Source organism: Equus przewalskii, chromosome 20 (genome assembly GCF_037783145.1).
Source record: "Equus przewalskii isolate Varuska chromosome 20, EquPr2, whole genome shotgun sequence".
Taxonomy (NCBI): Eukaryota; Metazoa; Chordata; class Mammalia; order Perissodactyla; family Equidae; genus Equus; species Equus przewalskii.
Window position 1 is genome coordinate 31,937,531 of NC_091850.1, and position 19,537 is coordinate 31,957,067.

General features: G+C 43.0%; 1 protein-coding gene across 1 annotated transcript in view; it reads left to right on the forward strand.

Moving 5' to 3' along the window:
- The first annotated feature begins 6,321 nt into the window (after positions 1-6,321).
- Positions 6,322-19,537, forward strand: part of GOLPH3 (golgi phosphoprotein 3) — a 54,093-nt gene continuing 40,877 nt past the window's right edge. The window contains exon 1 of the mRNA XM_070587122.1: positions 6,322-8,627. Within this exon, the coding sequence (XP_070443223.1) occupies positions 7,677-8,627 (951 nt within the window). The 5' untranslated portion in view covers positions 6,322-7,676. The remainder of the gene's footprint in view (positions 8,628-19,537) is intronic.

The window sequence follows — 19,537 nt, forward strand, 5'->3', positions numbered from 1 at the left end:
GCCATCAAGGGAGTGTCTTAGCTGACTCAAGTCTCTCTCATTAGGGAAGGGTTGGATCTGCTTTCAAGGAACTCCTGATTATGCCAGGCCCACCCAGGATAATCTCCCTTTTGATTCACTCAAAGTGAATTTATTAGGGGCCTTAATTACATCTGCACTCTCCCCTCCCTTTTTGCCAGATTCTAGTAGTTAGAAGCAAGTCACAAATTCCGTCTGCACTCAGGGAGAGGGGATTACACAAAAGTTTAGATACCAGGGCAGCAAGAATCACGAAGGCCATGCTAGAATTTTGCCTATGACACTTGGGGACATGGGTAGAAGCGTAACTTCTCAGTGTAAATGTCTTTTATTGTTTTGATTTTTGAAGTATATAAATTTATTACCCATTCAAAAATAAAATCTTAAATCTTTGAAACTTTGCAGTTGTCTAATTGGACTTTTATGTTTTTTATGACAAAGACCACTTTGTGTAGTTGTTTTTACCCTAAAATCATTGAGTCATTATGAGGTCCTGGTTAAGAGCATGGACTCTGGAGCCAGCTGTGGAACTTTAGGCAAGATATTTAATTTTTTTTGCCTCAGTTTCCTTTCCTGTAAAGTGGGCCTAATTATAGCACATAATCAGGATATTGTGAGAACTAACTGAGCTAATATATTAGTATCACTCAGATGCTGCTGCTTGCTAACATGAAATCTTAGTGGCCTACAACAATGAGCATTTATTTCAACAATCGTGGGGTGACTAGAATGGCTCTGCTGATCTCAGCTAGACTTGGCTAGCTTGGCTCCAGGCTGTGCAATTGCTTCTGTCTGCTCCATTTCATTCTTCTGAGACTAGCAGACTACACAGAGGAAGTGTTTTCATGGCTGAGAAAGAATCTCTTCTCATGGCAGTAGCCAAAAGCACAAGCAGACAAGCACATATACATACGCCTACTGCACACCTCTGTTTGCATATCAGCTAACATCCTATTTTCCAAAGACAGTCACATGGCCAACCCCAAAGTCAAGGCTTGGACCAAGCTCAATGTCAAGGGGTCATGATGTATACTCCATCCACTACAAGGCCTTGGCAAGGATGTGGATGTATAATATGACTATGGGGTAGTGAAGAGTAGTGACCTACACAGTTCAGTCTAAAATTAACATGTAAGACTCTTGCATAGTAAATGCTCAATAAATCTTTGCTATCATTGTACTAGATTTAAAAAAAAAAGAAGAAATATTGTTGAATGCTTCTGAAAGTTTTGCTAGTTATTTCAATAGTATGGTTGTGCTTCTGAATAAGCTGGGATAGGAATGTAAAATGGTACAGAAAGTCTAGGAAAGAGTTTGGCAGTTTCTGAAAAAGCTAAACATATACTTACCATATGACCCTAATTGCACTCCTGGGTATTTATCTCAGAGAAATGAAAACTTACGTCCACACCAAAACACGTACATGAATGTTCATAGCAGCTTTATTTGTAATAGATCCAAATTGGAAACAGGCCAAAAATCCTTTAATGGGTGAACGGGTAAACAAATTGTGGAACATCCATACTGTGGAATACTACTCAGCAATAAAAAAGGAACAAACTGTTGATACACATGATTTGGATGGATCTCAAGGGAATTATGCTGAGTGAAAAAAGCCAGTCTCAAAGGGCTACATAGTACATGATTCCATTTATATAGCATTCTCAAATGACACAATTATAGAAATGGAGAACAGATTAGTGGCTGCCAAGGGTTAAACATGAAGTGGGGGGGGGTAGAGTGGGAGGTGGGAGTGACTATAAACAGGTAACATGAAGGATCGTTGTGGTGATAGAAAAATGTTGTACGGGGGCTGGCCCTGTGGCTGAGTGGTTGGGTTTGTACACGCTGCTTCAGTGGCCCAGGATTTCACTGGTTCAGATCCTGGGTGCGGACATGGCACTGCTCATTGGGCCATGCTGGGGCGGCGTCCCACATGCTACAGCTAGAGGGACCCACAGCTAGGGTGTACGGCTGTGTACTGGGGGGATTTGGGGAGAAAAAGCAAAAAAAAAGATTGGCAACAGTTATTAGCTTGGGTGTTAGTCTTTAAAAAAACAAAAGTAGGGCCAGCCCCGTGGCTGAGTGGTTAAGTTCATGTGCTCTGCTTCTGCGGCCCAGGGTTTCACAGGTTCAGATCCTGGGCGTGAGCATGACACTGCTCATAAAGCCATGCTGAGGCAGCATCCCACATGCCACAACTAGAAGGACCCACAACTAAATATACACAACTATGTACCGGGGGGCTTTGGGAAGGAAAAGGAAAAATAAAATTTAAAAAAAAAGGTTAAAAAAAAGAAAAATGTTGTATGGATCTTGATTGTGGTGTTGGTTACACAAATCTACACATGTGGTAAAATTGCACAGAACTACACACACACAAATAGGTGCACATAAAACCTGTGAAATCTGAATAATGTCTGTGGATTGCACCAATATTCCTTTTCTAGGTTTGGTATTGTACTATGGTTATATAAGATGTTACCATTGTGGGATGCACAAGACCTCCCTATATTAATTTTGTAACTTCCTGTGAATCTATAATTATTTCAAAATTTTTATCGGATTTTGAGTCATGGTGAGAAAGGCTTCTGCTCTCCAAGGTTATAGAAAAGTTCACTCTTAGTTTTCTTCTGGTACTTTTATAGTTTCTCATTCTAGGTGTTTTGAAAGTTTTATCAGATTAAAACAGAAAGCTCTGGTACACCCAACTACCTACACATCTCCTCTTGGAAGTTTCACATGCTTCTGAAAAACTCAACTGAGATAAACTCGTGCAAACTTGGTCAGTGTTCAGTGGTCCCTGTCTCAATGAATGGCTCTCCCATCCACTCTTATACAAGCCAGAGGTGGAGAGTCAACCTTGAAAAACTCTCTCCCTTATACTCCACCAATTCCATAGTCAATCTTCCATTGATTCATGTCAATTTTACTTCCTGTGTCTCTTGAAACCATTCACTTCTGTCTCTTCTTCCATGATCATAGTTAAGTTATTATCATGTCCTGTGGGACTACTGCAAAAACTAACTGGCTCATGTATTCCTTGTGACTACCTCCTTGGTATATCCAGTGAGCTTTTCAAAATGCAAATCTGATATTATACACCCACCCATTCCATCTTTCCCCACACAGACCATTTAAAAGCACCTTTAATGGCTTCTCATTGTGTTGGTTGAAAACAGAGGGAAATTTTAAAATGGCTTCACAGCACTGCATGATTTGACCATTGTCTGTGACTGTTGCTTTTGGTGACGTTCTCCCCTGCAGCCCAGCCAAAATGGTCTTCTATTTGATTCTCCATCATTCCACAGTCTCTCCTTGCCCAAGGGCCTTTGTACAGGCTATTTCCTCTGGGGAATGACCAACCAATTTGGTTTAGTTAACTTCTGCTCATTCTCCAGCTTACTACTTTCTTAGAGTTGCTTTCTTTGAGTCCCAGATAAAATACAAGTTTCTCATATATTTGAGAATATATGCTCTCATAATATGGTATTCCTTCTATATTCAAATGTATTCAAAGCATTTCTCAATTTATATGTTAATTAGTGTGATGATTTGCTTAATAGCTGTGCCCTCCACTAGGCAGCCCATGGAAGCTACGACTGTGTCTCTTCTGGCTTACCATGATATCCTCATTTCTCAGCACAGTGCCCAGCACACAGAAAATATGTATAAATACAAGTATTTGTTCAATGATTGAACGCAGAACCTGGGTTCTAATGCAGGCTCTCAATGTGCCAGATGTGTTATATTAGGCAGATTACTGAACTTCTCTGTACCTCAGTTTCTTCGCAACTGAAATGAGTGTTTTACTCTGGGATTCCCAGAAAGCAGGGCCTAAGACAAAAGCTTTTGTGCTACTATTTTGTTAGGGAGTGCAAACTCCCTGGAATAAGAGCGAGGGCGAGGGCGAGTGAGGAGCAAAGGAGGGAGAGCTGTATCAAGAAGGTATTGTTGGGCTTGTTGCAGCTTAGCGCCACGAGAGGGTGTGTAAAGGATCTCCACAATCCATTTGGGGAGAGAAAAGGGAACTTTTATCTACCAGCTCTGAGTGCTAACTCCTGCACACTTCCAGATTGCCCCATGGGAGCCCAAGGTGTGGCGCTGACAGGCTACGCTGCACGAGGTGGCTGGAGTCCATGCAGAACGGCAGCACCTCCTCTGCAGGGTTCTGGGGGGAGTTACTGGAGAACATGCCTGGCACATACTCAGCAGTCAATAAAAAAATGGTCATTGTTATGAGGAACATATATTTCGGTTTCCAAACTATCATATCCTTCTTGTCTTCCTGCCTTCTCTCTTTGTCTTTGTTTCCAGACAAGGTGATTTTGAAGTCTACCTTGTGGATAACAAGCAAGGAAAAAAATGCCAGGAAAACTCTGGGGGAAAAAAAAAGAGAAGAGCAACGAAGTTGCGTAAAGTCTCAATGACTTGAAGAGTGTGGTACTTGTGAGGAGACAGACCACGAGCATACATTTTGGTGGACAAAAACATATGTGGCTATTCATTATATTTTTATATATACGTATACATATATTTTGTTTTTTTGAGGAATATTAGCCCTGAGCTAACATCTGCTACCAATCCTCCTCTTTTTGCTGAGGAAGACTGGCCCTGAGCTAACATCCGTGCCCATCTTCCTCTACTTTATATGTGGGATGCCTACCACAGCATGGCTTGCCAAGCTGTGCCTCGTCCGCACCTGGGATCTGAACCGATAAACCCTGGGCCACCGAAGCAGAACGTGTGAACTCAACTGCCACGCCACCAGGCTGGCCCCTATGGATTTTTTTCCTAAAGATTGGCACCTGAGCTAACAATTGTTGGCAATCTTCTTTTTTTTCCTGCTTTTTCACCCCAAATCCCCCGAGTACATAGTTGTATATTTTTAGTTGTGAGTCCTTCTAGTTGTGGCATGTGGGATGCCGCCTCAGCGTGGCCTGATGAGCGGTGCCATGTCTGCACCCAGGATCCGAGCCAGTGAAACCCTGAAGCGGAGTTGGCCACTGAAGCAGAGTGCGAACTTAACTACTTGGCCACAGGGCCGGCCCCATATTTATATTTTTTAAGAGAAATAAGGTGAGTTTTACTTGAGCCAAGGTGAGGATTATAATCCAGAAAGGCCTTTTTCAGAAAGGAAGAAAGTGTTCCCCATTATATTTATATAGCATTGTTTGTAATAGCAAAGGATTGGAAACAACCTAAGTGTACATCAATAGGGGATTGACCAAAAAAAAAAGTTATGGTACGTTTATAGAACAGAATATGATGCAGCTGAAACAAAGCATGAAAAGCTCTTAAGTATTGATATAGAAAGCTCTCCAACATCAATTATATAAAACATCAAGATACAAAACAATGTGTATAATGTGCTATTATTTGTATAAAAAGGGAAGAAAAATATATTTTCATATTTGCTTGAATATACATTAAAAAAATCTCTGGAAGGATAGCCAGGAAAATAGCATTAGTTCTTACCTATTTGTGTGTGGATGAGCCCAAGTATTTCGGTATCTATTTACGGCATAATAAATGACCCCAAACTTAGCAACTTAAGACAACAGGTGTTTATTATGTCACAGGTTTTGTAACTCAGAAGTTCAGGAATGGCTTAGCTGGGTGGTACAACAGTGGATTTGCCTCCCGGCAAGTTAAATCAGACTCTCCACCAGAAGTAGTTGTCTCACAAAGTAAAAGTATATAAGCAGCAAATAGGAGACCGTGGGCAAATCATTTCCAAAGTCATGGCGTCCCCAAACAAAGGGAAGCAGGGACATTTATTTCGGATGGGGAATGAATATTCGAAAGGGAGAGGTGGGGATTCGCTTGCGCAGGCTCAGTTGGAAAACATGCTTCCACACACACTGCAGGTTATGGTAATAAGACCTAAGCTCCTCTTGGAGAGATTTTAGCATTAAAAACAAGGCAAAGGGGGCCTGCCCGGTGCTGCAGCGGTTAAGTTCACATCTTCCGCTTTGGCGGCCCGGGGTTCGCGGGTTTGGATCCTGGGTGCAACATGGCACCGCTTGGCACGCCATGACGTGATAGGCGTCCCACATAGAAAGTAGAGGAAGATGGGCAGGGATGTTAGCTCAGGGCCAGGCTTCCTCAGCAAAAAGAGGTGGATTGGCAGTAGTTAGCTCAGGGCTAATCTTCCTCAAAAAAAAAAAGAAAAAAGAAGGCAAAGGTCATAGGGGTAGCTCTTGTGGTGAGGCTTGGGCCGGTTCAAGGTGGTTGGTGATTGCATCTCCTTAACACAACAAAAGGGAATAAATAACATTTTGGAAAAAGAGTTAAATGCTTCCAAACCCACCCTCGAGTTCCTCCGGGCAATTAGTCAGGTGACAGAACTGGCTCAGAATCTCAGGAGGTTGTAATCAAGATGTTAACTAAAGGCTTCACTGGAGATGGGGGGATCGCCTTCCAAGATGGCTCACTCTCTCACATGACTGTGGGCAGGAGGCCTTAGTTCCTTCCCAAATGGACCTCTCAAAAGGCTGCTTGAATGTCTTCATGATATGGCAGCTGGCCTCCCCCAAAGTGAATGATCTGAGAGAGAGAGAGAAAAGAGAGAGGGAGAGAGAGGAGTGGGGAGAGGGAGATTAAGGAAGAAGCTGGAAAGACTTTTATGACCTAGGCACACCTGCCACATTCTATTCATTTAAAGAGAGTCACTAAATCTGGCCCACACTCAAGGAGAGGGGAACGAGGCTTCACCTTTTGGGAGGAGGAGTATCCGAGGATTGTTGGCATATTGTAAAACCCCCGGGGGAGGGAAGGGGACAGGGAGAACAACCGGTTGAACAGGGGCAGGGCTGGCAGATTTTCACTACATCTATCTGTACGCTCCTTGAACTATGTATCTGACTATGTATGAATCAAATAATAAATTAATTACAATTCTTTTAGGAAGGTAATTAAAGAAACATACTTTAGGCTATTTGGGAAAGAACTGGCAGAGACATGAAAGAAAAAAACAGTTGAACAGGATGTGAATGGGAGAAATTGGTTGAGGTGAAATTGAACTTTGCCCATAAAACAGGAAAAAAGGAGGGACTACTTTGTGCTCACCCTGCCCCCTCCTCCCTCCTCTAGATGGATCGGTCTCACTTCCCGGGGTGTGGGGTGGGCATGGTGAGCGGCCCGGAGGAGTTCTGGATAATGGGTTTGAAGAGGGGAAGAACAGTAGCCAGAATCTTCTATGGGACAGTTTCACGGTGGGCGTTTATCATTTAATTTCTCATTTATTACGACTTAAGTCCTGTTTACGATATATTTCTCCTATCTAAACTATTCTGTAGCCACAGCCTGTGGTCTTTGTTGACTTTAAATATTAAGATGGCATACAATGTTATTTCTGGATAATGTTAAACGCACCACCCTTCTGGCCCTCCAAACCCCGCTCTCCCTGGTTTGCCGTCTCCCCTTTAACATAACTTGCACAAACTGTCAAGCACGCCAAGAGGATTTAACCTAGGAAATTGAGAGAGATTAACGTGTAACAAAGACGTGGCATGCAACCCCACAGGTTTACTGTGTCTATAAAGTTTGTTCAGGTCGCGCGCACTGACGTGGGCAGCACTAACTGTACTCACGGCGCCCAGGTCACCTGACGAGTCAGGAGGCGAGGAAAAAAGTTTTAAGAACGAAACCATTCAATGTGTTCCAGCCTTTCTTTTCACGCAGTAATACACCTAGGAAATACTCAAAGTCCACTTTCAAGACACCGAAATGCAGCCGCTCCTTCCGAAGGGGCACAGAGCCCAGCGCCGGCTCCGAGGGTGCCGGGGTCTGGGGTGCTAACGACACAGCTCGAGGCCGAGCGGGGTCCACCCTCGCGAGGCCACGGCTGCCCCGACTCGTGGCGGCCCCGCCAGTCTCTGGCTGCAGCCCGGGTCTGGAGGTGCGAATGGGGAGCGGACGGAGGGAGGACACGTCACCAGAGGGAGGGAGACGGGACGGGCGGCGAAGGCACGCGGAAGAACGGGCGAGCGTCGGCGGAGACCCCGGCTCGGGAGGGGGTCGCCGGCGGCAAGCCTTCGTCCCCCGCCCCGCCCGCCGCTTCCGGCGCCCCGGCCCCGCCCCACGCCGGCGGTGCCACATCCTCCGGTGACGTCAGCCTGCGCCGCCATATTGGAAAGGCGCCGCCGCCGCCGCCGCCGTCTAGAAGCTCGGGCTGCCTTGGGGGCCGCGGTCGCAGCAAAGAAGGGTCTCTCCGGCGCCCGGCTCGCCCGCCTCGCCGCCGCCCGCCTCCCCATGCCTGCCCCCGGCCCCGCTGCCGACAGCGCCCGGATTTAACACGGAAGCCCGCGTCCGGGGCCGAGGAGGGAGACCCGGTAGGTCCCGCGTCCCTCTCGGCCCGGCGCGGCGCCTCGGCCGGAGCCATGACCTCGCTGACCCAGCGCAGCTCGGGCCTGGTGCAGCGGCGCACCGAGGCCTCCCGCAGCGCCGCCGACAAGGAGCGGGCGGCGGGCGGCGGCGGCGGCGGCGGCGAGGACGACGCGCAGAGCCGCCGTGACGAGCAGGACGACGACGACAAGGGCGACTCCAAGGAAACGCGGCTGACCCTGATGGAGGAGGTGCTCCTCCTGGGCCTCAAGGACCGAGAGGTGCGGGCGCGGCGGGCGGGCGGGCGGGCGGGGCGGGGGTGGCGGGAGCCCGGCCTCGGCTCCTCGCGCCCGGCCTCCAAGGATCCGAGCTCCGCGCGCGGCCGGCCCGGCGCTTCCAGGTCCTCCCGCCCGGGTGCTCGGATGTGTCCTCTCACCTTTCACAGTCACTCCTTTCCTTTGGACTCCCGGGCAGTCTGCTGCCTGCTCGCTGTTCCTGCGCGTTTGACCTGTGTAGACCGCAGGGTACCGTTCCCACCTGGAGCCTGCCCGTTAGAGTACATCCCCTGGAGCCACCAGCGCCCTGAGCTCCTGGCTTCTGCAGGTTTGAGGACCTGGGAAGGCTCTACGGATCTGATTCTTGAGGGCTTTAAAGGAAAAACTTAAGGTGTACTGTTTGGAACTTTGAAAAATTTCAGGGCCGTGGTATTGGAGGCAAAAGTTTTACTGATCAAAGTGAAACAAAATTCTTATGAAACCTCCTGGAAAATGACTTTGTAGGCAAACTTGCTTTGGGTGAGAGATTGTTTTTAGAAGCGCTTTGTGTTTTATCAGTTGGCTCTTCCCGGGAAAGTCTGGCCATCTTAAGGAAGGGTTTTTCGAGGGATGCTTGAAATGCTAGGTTTGTGATTTCGTGAAAGGCCTCACAGCTTTAGATGGGTTAAAGTTGGGATAGCTGTTCTTTGTGTTCTGACTTTGAAAACGATTATTTTCACCCCAGTGTCTTGTGAGAGTTTTCACACATAGAGAAGTTGAAAACAAAAGCTACCGTGGACCACAATGTACTCACCTCCTAGGTTCTATAATTAATATTTTGCTGTAGTTGCTTTAGCGCTTATCCGTCCAGCTACAAAAATGATTATTTTTAAAGACAGACTTGTGGACAGTCATAAAGATGGATGGATATTCTGTAAATCAGGTACGGTGAGGTGGTTTTGGAACTTGTTATCCTAGCGTGGAAAGTACAGACAGTACATTTTGAGTCAGACACAGAAATCTCAGTGTTATTTGTCTTGATTTTTAGGAGGGCTTTCCCAACTCATGAAGGTGGGCAAAAAACATTTCATCCTCATGAAACAACTGATCTTACTTATTTCACTGAAACTTGTCAGATATTAAAGTTTATCTTGATTAGAAATGTCTAGAGCATTTGCAATATCTGGGTTTCCCATTTGTTCAGATTTTAATAATGATCACTTTGAAAAAAGTGTAGGTCCCTCTGGCCTTGAGAGGGGCCCATTATCTGTCTATTAAATATTGAGTTACGATGAAAGCAGGCTGTATGTGAAATTACTTTTTGTTCTTTGGATGAAAAAAGCAAACTAGATGTATAGTGTCTTAGAAATGTGGCTTTAGAAAGATTTCATTTGCCTTTTTAGGCTTCACTATTTAGAATCTTGGTAGTAAACATTTTTCTTTAAGTCCTTATTTTTCTCCTTTGGGGCAAAAGTTACGTTTTAGAAAATTAAAAAAAGAAGGAAAATGAAGAAAACAAGTCATTCGTGTTCTTGAGTGAACATTTTGGCTTATAGTTTTGAGACTTTTCTATATGGATATGTACTCTGTGTAAAACTAAAACTTAAAAAACAAACAGAACCTAAAACTAAAAGTAGCTTTTGGCTTTCTGAGTCACACTAAGTGAGGAATTATTGTGAGAAAGTACCTTTTTGCTTTTCCAAGTATGTGTTTACGTTAAAGCATATTAACGTGGTATTTTTCTGTGATTGGTTTTCTTGAAGATAATCTAAAGAATTTATTTGTTGAAGCTTAATGGTACTTACAAAGTTCAGACAATTTAAGATTTTTTGGTGGCAGATAATTGAAGCCATCTGTTGTATTTATTTTGTGTCATGGTTCACTGTACTTGGCCACGTCATATCCAAGGTCCAGACACTAGCTAATTCTAAGCAATTTTTGCTGATTTCAACAACCACATAGAGAAATTTTTTTTTCCTCCTTTTGCAAGCAATTCAGGGAGTTGGAGTAGAGAGGGGTGAAGTTGAGATTTTGCACTGCTTTAGATTTTGGTTTTAGGGATTAGCCTATATATGTTTTCCTGTCCTTAAACATCTTAATAACCGGCCTGTCAGCTCATCCATTCTTGTTTTTCTCCTTGGCAGGTTTCCCTCCCCTGTCTTCAACTAATATCACTTTTTTCAGGGGCAGGAATTACTCTCTTACCTAGAGTCTGGGCATTTAGGCTTGTCAATAGTAGATTTTAACTTAATTTGCTATTAAGTAGTTCTAAACTTTAGCTATAATATGTAGCTTAAAAAATTCACTGCTTTAACTTTTTATTATTTTAACTTAGCGTTCATATTTGTAATATCTGGGTACTTTTAAAATATTTAAAAGCTAAACTTTAAGGTTAGGTAGGTCATTAATGATGGACACATTTTATATATATGTGTGAACTAACCTTATTTGAAATCAAAACAAGAAAAAATTTTAAGATATTGTGAAATGGTGAAATTAATTTTACTGTGATTTTTTGAAAAAGCTGAGACTATGGTTTTTTAAAAATATTTTTTGTTGAGTAGTAAACCTGAAGAAAAGTGCACATATCAGTGTGGTGAATTTTCGCAAACTGAACACAGTTGTGAAATCAGCGCCTCGAGCCGGAAACAAATGGCCAGCTCTCCCGAAGCCCCGCTTGATCTCCTTGCCAGTCACTGCCCAGTCCTTGAGGACCAGCTTGACTTCAGAATTCGGCATAGAATAATTTTGCCCATTTTTGTACTTTCATTTGTGTCTTGCTTTTGTTCAGCATTGTTTGTGAGGTTCATCCATATTGTGTGAAGTTGTCATTCGTTCATTCTTACTGTCTTATCAACCTGCTTATTTTTGAAGAAGATTAGCTCTGAGCTAACATCTGCCGCCAATCCTCCTCTTTTTTGCTGAGGAAGTCTGGCCCTGAGCTAACATCCGTGCCCATCTTCCTCTACTTTATATGTGGGATGCCTGCCACAGCATGGCGTGCCAAGCGGTGCCACGGCCGCACCCAGGATCCGAACCAGCAAACCCTGGGCCGCCGAAGGGGAACGTGCAAACTTAAGCGCTGTGCCACAGGGCTGGCCCATATGTATTTATTTATTCAGAAAAGATTTTATTTTTCCTTTTACTCTCCAAAGCCCCCCAATACGTAGTTGCATATATATTTTAGCTATGGGTCCTTCTAGTTGTGGTACTTGGGACGCTGCCTCAGCATGGCCTGATGAGCGGTGCCATGTCCACGCCCAGGATCGGAACTGACGAAACACTGGGCTGCTGCAGCAGTGCGCTAGAACTCAACCATTTGGCCATGGGGCTGGCCCCTATTTATTTTTTTAAGATTGGCACCTGAGCTAACATCTGTTGCCAATCTTTTTTTTAAAATTTATTTTATTTTTGTTCTCCCCAAAGGGCCCCACAGTGCATAGTTGTATATTCTAGTTGTAGGTCCTTCTGGCTCTGCTATGTGGGACGCTGCCTCAGCATGGCTTGATGAGCAGTGCCATGTCCACGTCCAGGATCCAAACCAGTGAAACCCTGGGCTGCTGAAGCAGAACGCATGAACTTAATCTCTTGGCTGTGGGGCTGGCCGCTCTTACTGTGCCTAATTTATAAATTGAACTTAATTAGAGGTATGTATGTACAGTTGTCCCTCGGTATCTGAGAGGGATTGGTTTCAAGACTCTCCGAATCTGCCAGATGCTCAAGTCCCACATAGAAAATGATGTAGTATTTGCATATAACCTAAGCACATCCTCCTGTATGCTTTAGATCATCTCCAGATTACTTATAATACCTAATACAATGTAAATGCTTTGTAAGTAATTAGTACAGTGTATTGTTTAGGGGAAAATGACAAGAAAAAAAGGCTATACCTGTTGAGTACAGTCAGCCATCATAGGCCTCTTGATCGGCAGTTGTTGAATCTGTGGATGCGGAACCTTTGGATGTGGGGGGGCCTGACTGTATGGGAAAGAACATAGTATATATAGAGTTCAGTACTGTTAGGTTTCAGGCATCCACTGGGGGTCTTGGAATGTATCCCCTGAGGATAAGGGGGGAGTACTGTAGTGTCACTGTGGATCAGACTGTTTTCTGACATGGTTCTTTGAGCTTTTTTCTCCCTAGCCTGTTGGTGCTGTCTTTTCCATCCTGATTTTTGAGGCACTTCAATTTTGTAAGCTTCAAGAGCTGTCAGGTAAAGTCCCTTTTTAAAGATAGTTGGAGTTGCTTACTAATGTTTCTAATGCTTATAGATAAGAACCCCAATGCAATAATTTCACTGTGTATTTTGAAAAATAAGTGCATGCTTGAGCTGGATAATACACACTTAGGATAAAATAGTTAAGTTTAACTAAAATGATGGAACTGACTTTTTTTTTTTGCTGAGGAAGATTAGCCTTGAATGAACATCTGTGCTGGTCTTCCTCTACTTTTTTATGTGGGTTGCTGCCCCAGCTTGGTGTAGGTCAATGCCCAGGATCTGAACCCGTGAACCTGGGCCGCTGAAGCAGAACACACTGAACTTAAACACTATGACGGGGCTGGCCCTGGAACTGACTTTTACGTGGCTTTTAAACTAGCTCCGAAGATTGATCCCAAAGATGTGTTCCATTTTCGGAATAAGTTTACCAAGGTTACTACTTTGAAATACAATGCTTATCAAGATGTATAACTTCATTTTTTCAAAAGTTCTCTTTTCTATACATGCAGCAGAATGCATCATCTCTGGATATCAAATCTATTAATGAGGGACCGGCCCCGTGGCCAAGTGGTTAAGTTCTCACGCTCCGCTTTGGCGGCCTAGGGTTTTGCCAGTTCAAATCCTGGGCTCAGACATGGCACCACTCATCAAGCCGTGCTGAGGTGGCGTCCCACATGCCACAACTAGGACCCACAACTAAAAATATATACAACTATGTATGGGGGGGCTTTGAGGAGAAAAAAGGAAAAATAAAATCTTTAAAAATAAAAAAAAAATCTATTAATGAAAAATTCACTCAACATTCAAAATTTCGAGATGTGCTAAGCTTTTAGTAATTTAAAGTACAGTAAAGGCTTCTGAGTTTTGGAATTTTGTGATTCCTTTACTAATACAAATAATATTCCCTTTATATTTTTTAAAGATTTGATTTTTCTTTTCTTTTTTTTTTTTTGGAGGAACATTAGCCCTGAGCTAACATCTGCTGCCAATCCTCCTCTTTTTGCTGAGGAAGACTGGCCCTGAGCTAACATCTGTGCTCGTCTTCCTTCACTTTATATGTAGGACGCCTACCACAGCATGGCTTGCCAAGTGGTGCCATGTCCTCACCCAGGATCCTAACCGTTGAACCCTGGGCCACTGAAGCAGAACGTGTGAACTTAACCACTGCGCCACCAGGCCGGCCCTCAAGTGTGTTTTTTTTTTAAGATTTTATTTTTCCTTTTTCTCCCCAAAGCCCCCCGGTGCATGGTTGTATGTTTTTAGTTGTGGGTCCTTCTAGTTGTGGCATGTGGGATGCCGCCTCAAGGTGGCCTGACGAGTGGTGCCATGTCTGTTTCCAGGATCTGAACTGGTGAAACCCTGGGCTGCCAAAGCGGAGTGCGCAAACTTAACCACTTGGCCACAGGGCCGGCCCCCCTCAAGTGTATTTTTGAGAGTAGGCACACAAGTATGAAATACATAGGATCTCAAAAATTAGTTTTTGGGGTTCATTAAACTGTTTGTACCTTTTAAACAAGATTTTATACTATTGAAATCACTTCAGTGCGTCGGGTTTCTTTCACAGTGTGGTCAAAATATTTGCTGATTTATCTTTGTCATGCTAATATTTGATATTTATTAATTTTAAGGTATCTGAGTGTTCCTCTGTGGATCATTTGAGATTATCTTTTAGAATTATATTTTGAAATTACTTTAATCAAATTTTGAAATATTTAGGGAATTTTTCTGACATTTAAAGAAAGAAATTATTATAGTAAGTGTCAGCTTATATGTGAGTCTTAAAACCCCTAAATGCATCATGCTTGACTTGTTATGTCGTGTTAAATTTTAAGCCCAACTCTCCTTTATGACCAGGCAAACTTTCCCTACTTTCTATCAGCATAACTTTTCTGCTATTAATCAGGATAAATGATATCATTCAAAGTTGCTATAGTCTTTGTTTAGGGAGTTTTGTTTTCACGCGAGCCTCCTTTTGAAGCAGCACAGAGAGACTGTGCTTGTCCCCATGTTTCTTCCAGTTAGTAAGTGTAGTGACAAGTGCCAAAGGTGAGAACCCTGCTTCATTTTGAAATTGATGTTTGTGGCTTTAGCTTTCTCTAGTCAAAGCTTGAAAGACTGTAACCTGTTTCAGTAGCATTGCACAGTATTGTAATGTACTCTAGAAAATATTGAGGCTTTAATTTAGGTATTACAGGTATATATAGAAAATAGGCCCTTTCTCAGTTGTTTGGTAAACCTCTGATCTGCAAGAATACGATTGATAGTAAAGTACATTACATTACCACAAGGAATGCTTCTGGTAGATATATTTTGAAGCTTAAAAACACATTTTAAGGGCCAGCCATGTGGCCTAGTGGTTAAGTTTGCATGCTCTGCTTTGGCGGCCCCGGGTTCACCGGTTTGGATCCCGGGTGCAGACCTCCACACCGCTCATCAAACCATGCTGTGGCAGGTGTCCCACATATAAAATAGATGATGATGGACACGGATGTTAGCTGAGGGCCAGTCTTCCTCAGGAAAAAAAGAGAAGGATTGGTGGCAGATGTTAGCTCCGGGCTAATCTTCCTTAAAAAAACCAAACCAAAACAAAAGAAAAAATGTATTTTAAGCTTAAATTAAAAATTTAATTTTTAAGCTTAATAAATTATATTTGGTTTTCATATTCTTTTATTGGAGAAGTTCTTAAATTGGAGTCAACAGATGGAGTTTAGAAACTCTGTGAATGCTCTGCAATTGTGTGTGTTGTATTTTCCTGGAGAAAGAGGACATGGCTTTCATCAAATACTGAAAGCGTTTAGTGAAACAGAAGGTTAAAAGTTACTGAACAGGAACTGTTTCTTTGTTTTTTGTTTTTACTTTGTTTACTTTTGTCCTTTTTTTCCTCCTGGAAATTGACTACAGAAAATTCAAGGTTTCAGGGTTGCAGTTTGCAATTGGAATTTGCGTTCTCTGAGATTTGAGATATGAAACCAGCGTTTTTGTAGCCTGGTCATCTTGCTAAATGACGTTTACAAGCTGTGTAATTACCGCATCTAGAATTCTAACGATTTCCATCCATTCATCAAATGTTTATTGAACCAGGCCCTTGACGAGGTACAAACGCTAGGAAGAAGGTCTCTATCTTTTAGTCCACTTCATTGTGGTTTTGTGGGTCAAAACGCATACAGTAAACTACAGCCTTCCTCTTTTTGTTTGAGGGAGATTGTCACTGAGCTAACATTTGTGCCAATCTTCCTCAGTTTTATGTGGGATGCTGCCACAGCGTGGCTTGAGTGGTGCTAGGTCCATGCCTCGGATCCAAACCTGCGAACCCTGGGCCACTGAAGCAGAGTGTGTGCACTTAACCACTATGCCACCAGGCCAGCCCCTAGAATTTTTTGATAGTGAATATCTTAGCCTGGCATATAGCTGCCACTCAGTAAATATTTATTTAAGTAAATCATGTATTTTCAATGAGCGCAATGTCATCTGTCCCTAAGGGAGTGAAAATTGGTTTTGGGAGTGGTGGTGAAAAAAATCTTTCTCCTTTCATATATAAAGCATAGATAAACATGCAGTATATAAACAGACATGCAGTGTAACCATCTTATTAAAATCTCATGGGGGAGGGAGTGATTAGGGAAAAAAGAATCTAAAAAAGCTCTTAGGGAGCAATAATGAAAAAAAAGTTGAGAAACACTGAAATAGTGCTTAGCTGAGTTTTAGAAATCTTTTTCTCTGATAGGAATTTTTTTTTTTTGGAAGATTAGCCCTGAGCCAACTACTGCCAATCCTCTTTTTTCTGAGGAAGACTGGCCCTGAGCTAACATCCGTGCCCATCTTCCTCTACTTTATATGTGGGACGCCTACCACAGCATGGCTTTTGCCAAGCGGTGCCATGTCCACACCTGGGATCTGAACTGGCTAACCCTGGGCCTCTGAGAAGCAGAATGTGCGAACTTAACCCCTGCGCCACCAGGCTGGCCCCTCTGATAGGAATTTTTATTGAGATAGGATTTAGCTTGTAGTTCAGTATTAGGAGGACCAGTTTTAGCTGGTCTGTACCGTAGGAGGTTGAGTTAAATTTTTAAATTCATCCTTTTCTTGTATTTTGTTTCACAATGTGCATAATATATTAGTACACATACGCAATTTAAATATATATACACACAGTAGTACAAGTGTCTAATATATACATATTTAATCGTAAACTTTCCCTGATGGTGTAAATCTCCTGTGTCTGTATTCTTCATCTTCTGAAGACCTCTCTCTCAGCCTTCTAACCTGAGTCACTCTGGGTTGCTGGCTGTCTAGGTTTGCTGCATACCTGTGACATTTGGTTTCCTCTTGGCCCCGCCATCTTGAGACTTGCTGTTGCTTCTCTCCTCTCTTGGTTCATCTGCTTCCTGGATCTCTTGTCTGTCTTTTTCTGGGTACACTTCTGGTGTGTCTAGCTTCTGAGAGCTTCCAGTAGCTTGGTGAGAAAAGGTAAAAGAAAAGTAAGTCTTTAAAGACCGTGTATATCTGAAAATGTCTTTAGTATACTTTCACAATTAATTGATAATTTGGCTGGATATGGAAATCACTTTCCCTCAGAAATTAATTTAAAGGAAACTTGGAAGATTTTCTCCACACCTTCCCTCCAAAGAGGAACCACCATGCTGACTTCTAACACTGTAACCTTTTTTTGAGAACATTATATAGGTGGAACCACAGAATATGTATTTATTTTATGTCTGGCTTATTTTTTTTTATTCATTAAATTTTAAGGTCCAGGTTTTTCTTGTTGGTTCATGATGTGTTAGGTAAACTTTTGTCTTCCCCATCCACCACCTTCTGGAAGGGACTGGAAATTCAAGGACTGCATATAAATTGTAATGGCTAGTTTTACTCTGGTTTCATTTTCTGGTTCCAGTTTCTTAAATGCAACTGTTTAACAGTTTTATATCATGTTAACAAAATAAGCTCAGAAATAACGTTTAAGACTTTATCTTAAATTTTAGTTCAGTCACTGAATTGGGCTTGTCATTTAATTTTTGTATCTGTATCCTGTTGTTTAAAGTGGAAACAGAGGTTTAGTGTCCATATGTTCAGTTCATCCAGCTATTGAGCACCTTTGTGCCATCTCTTTGCCAGGTGCTAAGGTTACAAAGAAAAGTTTTTTACCCTCAAGGAGCTTCCAGTCTATGTAGAAGGTAGGTTTGCAAATGACTTCAATAAAATAAATTGCTGCCTTTAACAGAAGTACATGTTAAGTGCACTAGGGACACAGAAGGGATGCCTTGGATCAAGAGCCAAAAAAGACCGTGCCGTGTTCTTGACTCCCCGCCTTGCCCTGGACTGGCTAGAAGAACTAGGACAAGTGATTTGAATTCTTAGAACCTGAGTTTACCCCGGGAAAAATGGGCCTACATCTGTGGGCTGCCCCATAACCTTTCATTGTAGGGATCTGATGAATTGGCATGTGTGCAAGCACTTTGAAAACTCAAGGTACGGAACAAATGAAGATGAGTAATTACACAGCCTAGAGAAGTGAATGAAAATCTATAGTGGTCTTGACAAGTGTTTGATATTTCCACTGTTTTTGTTACTTCCTCACCCTCCTGTGCTTTATCTGCTGGGCTTAGTGAACATTCCATTCAGATGCAGTTGCTTATCCATATGTTTGTCCTGAACCTCCAACCTCTTTTGTTTTGGGTAGTCTCTGGCCAGCTGGGCTGGGAAATCTGGAAACCGGAAGTACATACCACTTGAATTCTTATTCTTAGGTCAAGTCTTCCTTGAACAATTCTTACAGATACTCTTAACTCTCCACAGATACCGGGAGCCTTCGAACCTCCAAAATGATAAATGACACTAACGATAATTGAATAAAATAACACAGTAAAGTGCCCAGCATAATTGGTGCACGATAAATATTGTTTCCTTATGTCTTAAGCCTCCAAATCAGAAAGCTTCAAAAAGTCCCTGACCTTCTAGCCCCTGTGATCACCATTTCTTCCCACCTTTTGATGTTCCTACCTTCTGTTTTTGATGCCCCCCCTTTTTTGGAGGAGGGGGTGTCCTTCCTTCCTGAGTTCAAGGCCAGGATTTTTGAAGTTAGGGCTGGGTCCCCTGGAGAAGGCATGGCCCACAACCCTTTCTGTTTTATCTTATTTGATTGAATTTTTTTTCCTCTTTTCTCCTTATCTTTTAATTTACTTTTTATTTTTCTCCTTCTGTGTAGGTCCTTTGGCTACTAAGGCCCCTTCCCTGAGGAGATTGGGAGTGGGGAAAGATGTGGGAACAACAATTTCAAAATTGCACCAAATTATAAAGTTGTACTTTGTGCAAGGCTTTTTGTTAAATGAGTCTAGGAATTAAAATCACAAGAAAAGTTCTAGTCTTCACAAGTTTATAGTCTAGTAGTTGGGAGGCAAGACATGAGAACTAACGTTAACTGTAAAGTAGCCCTATCCTAAGTGCCACGTGGGTCATGGAGACAGTGCGTTTTCGGTTCAGACGAAGCAGTAGTGACTTAGGCTGCGGCTGTCCAGGAGAGGGTCAGGAGCAGAGGGGAGTTGAGCAGGGCATTGCACCATCTATAAAAGGATGGGCGTTCCATTCTAGGGGAGTGAGGGAGCCAGGGCTTAGAACAGAACCTCCAGGGCATTCTCTTACAAAGTAGTTTGAAGCTGATTGGAAATTGGTTTTGAGATTAACTTCCATTTGACTGTAATCAAGAAGTTTTTTAAGGCTA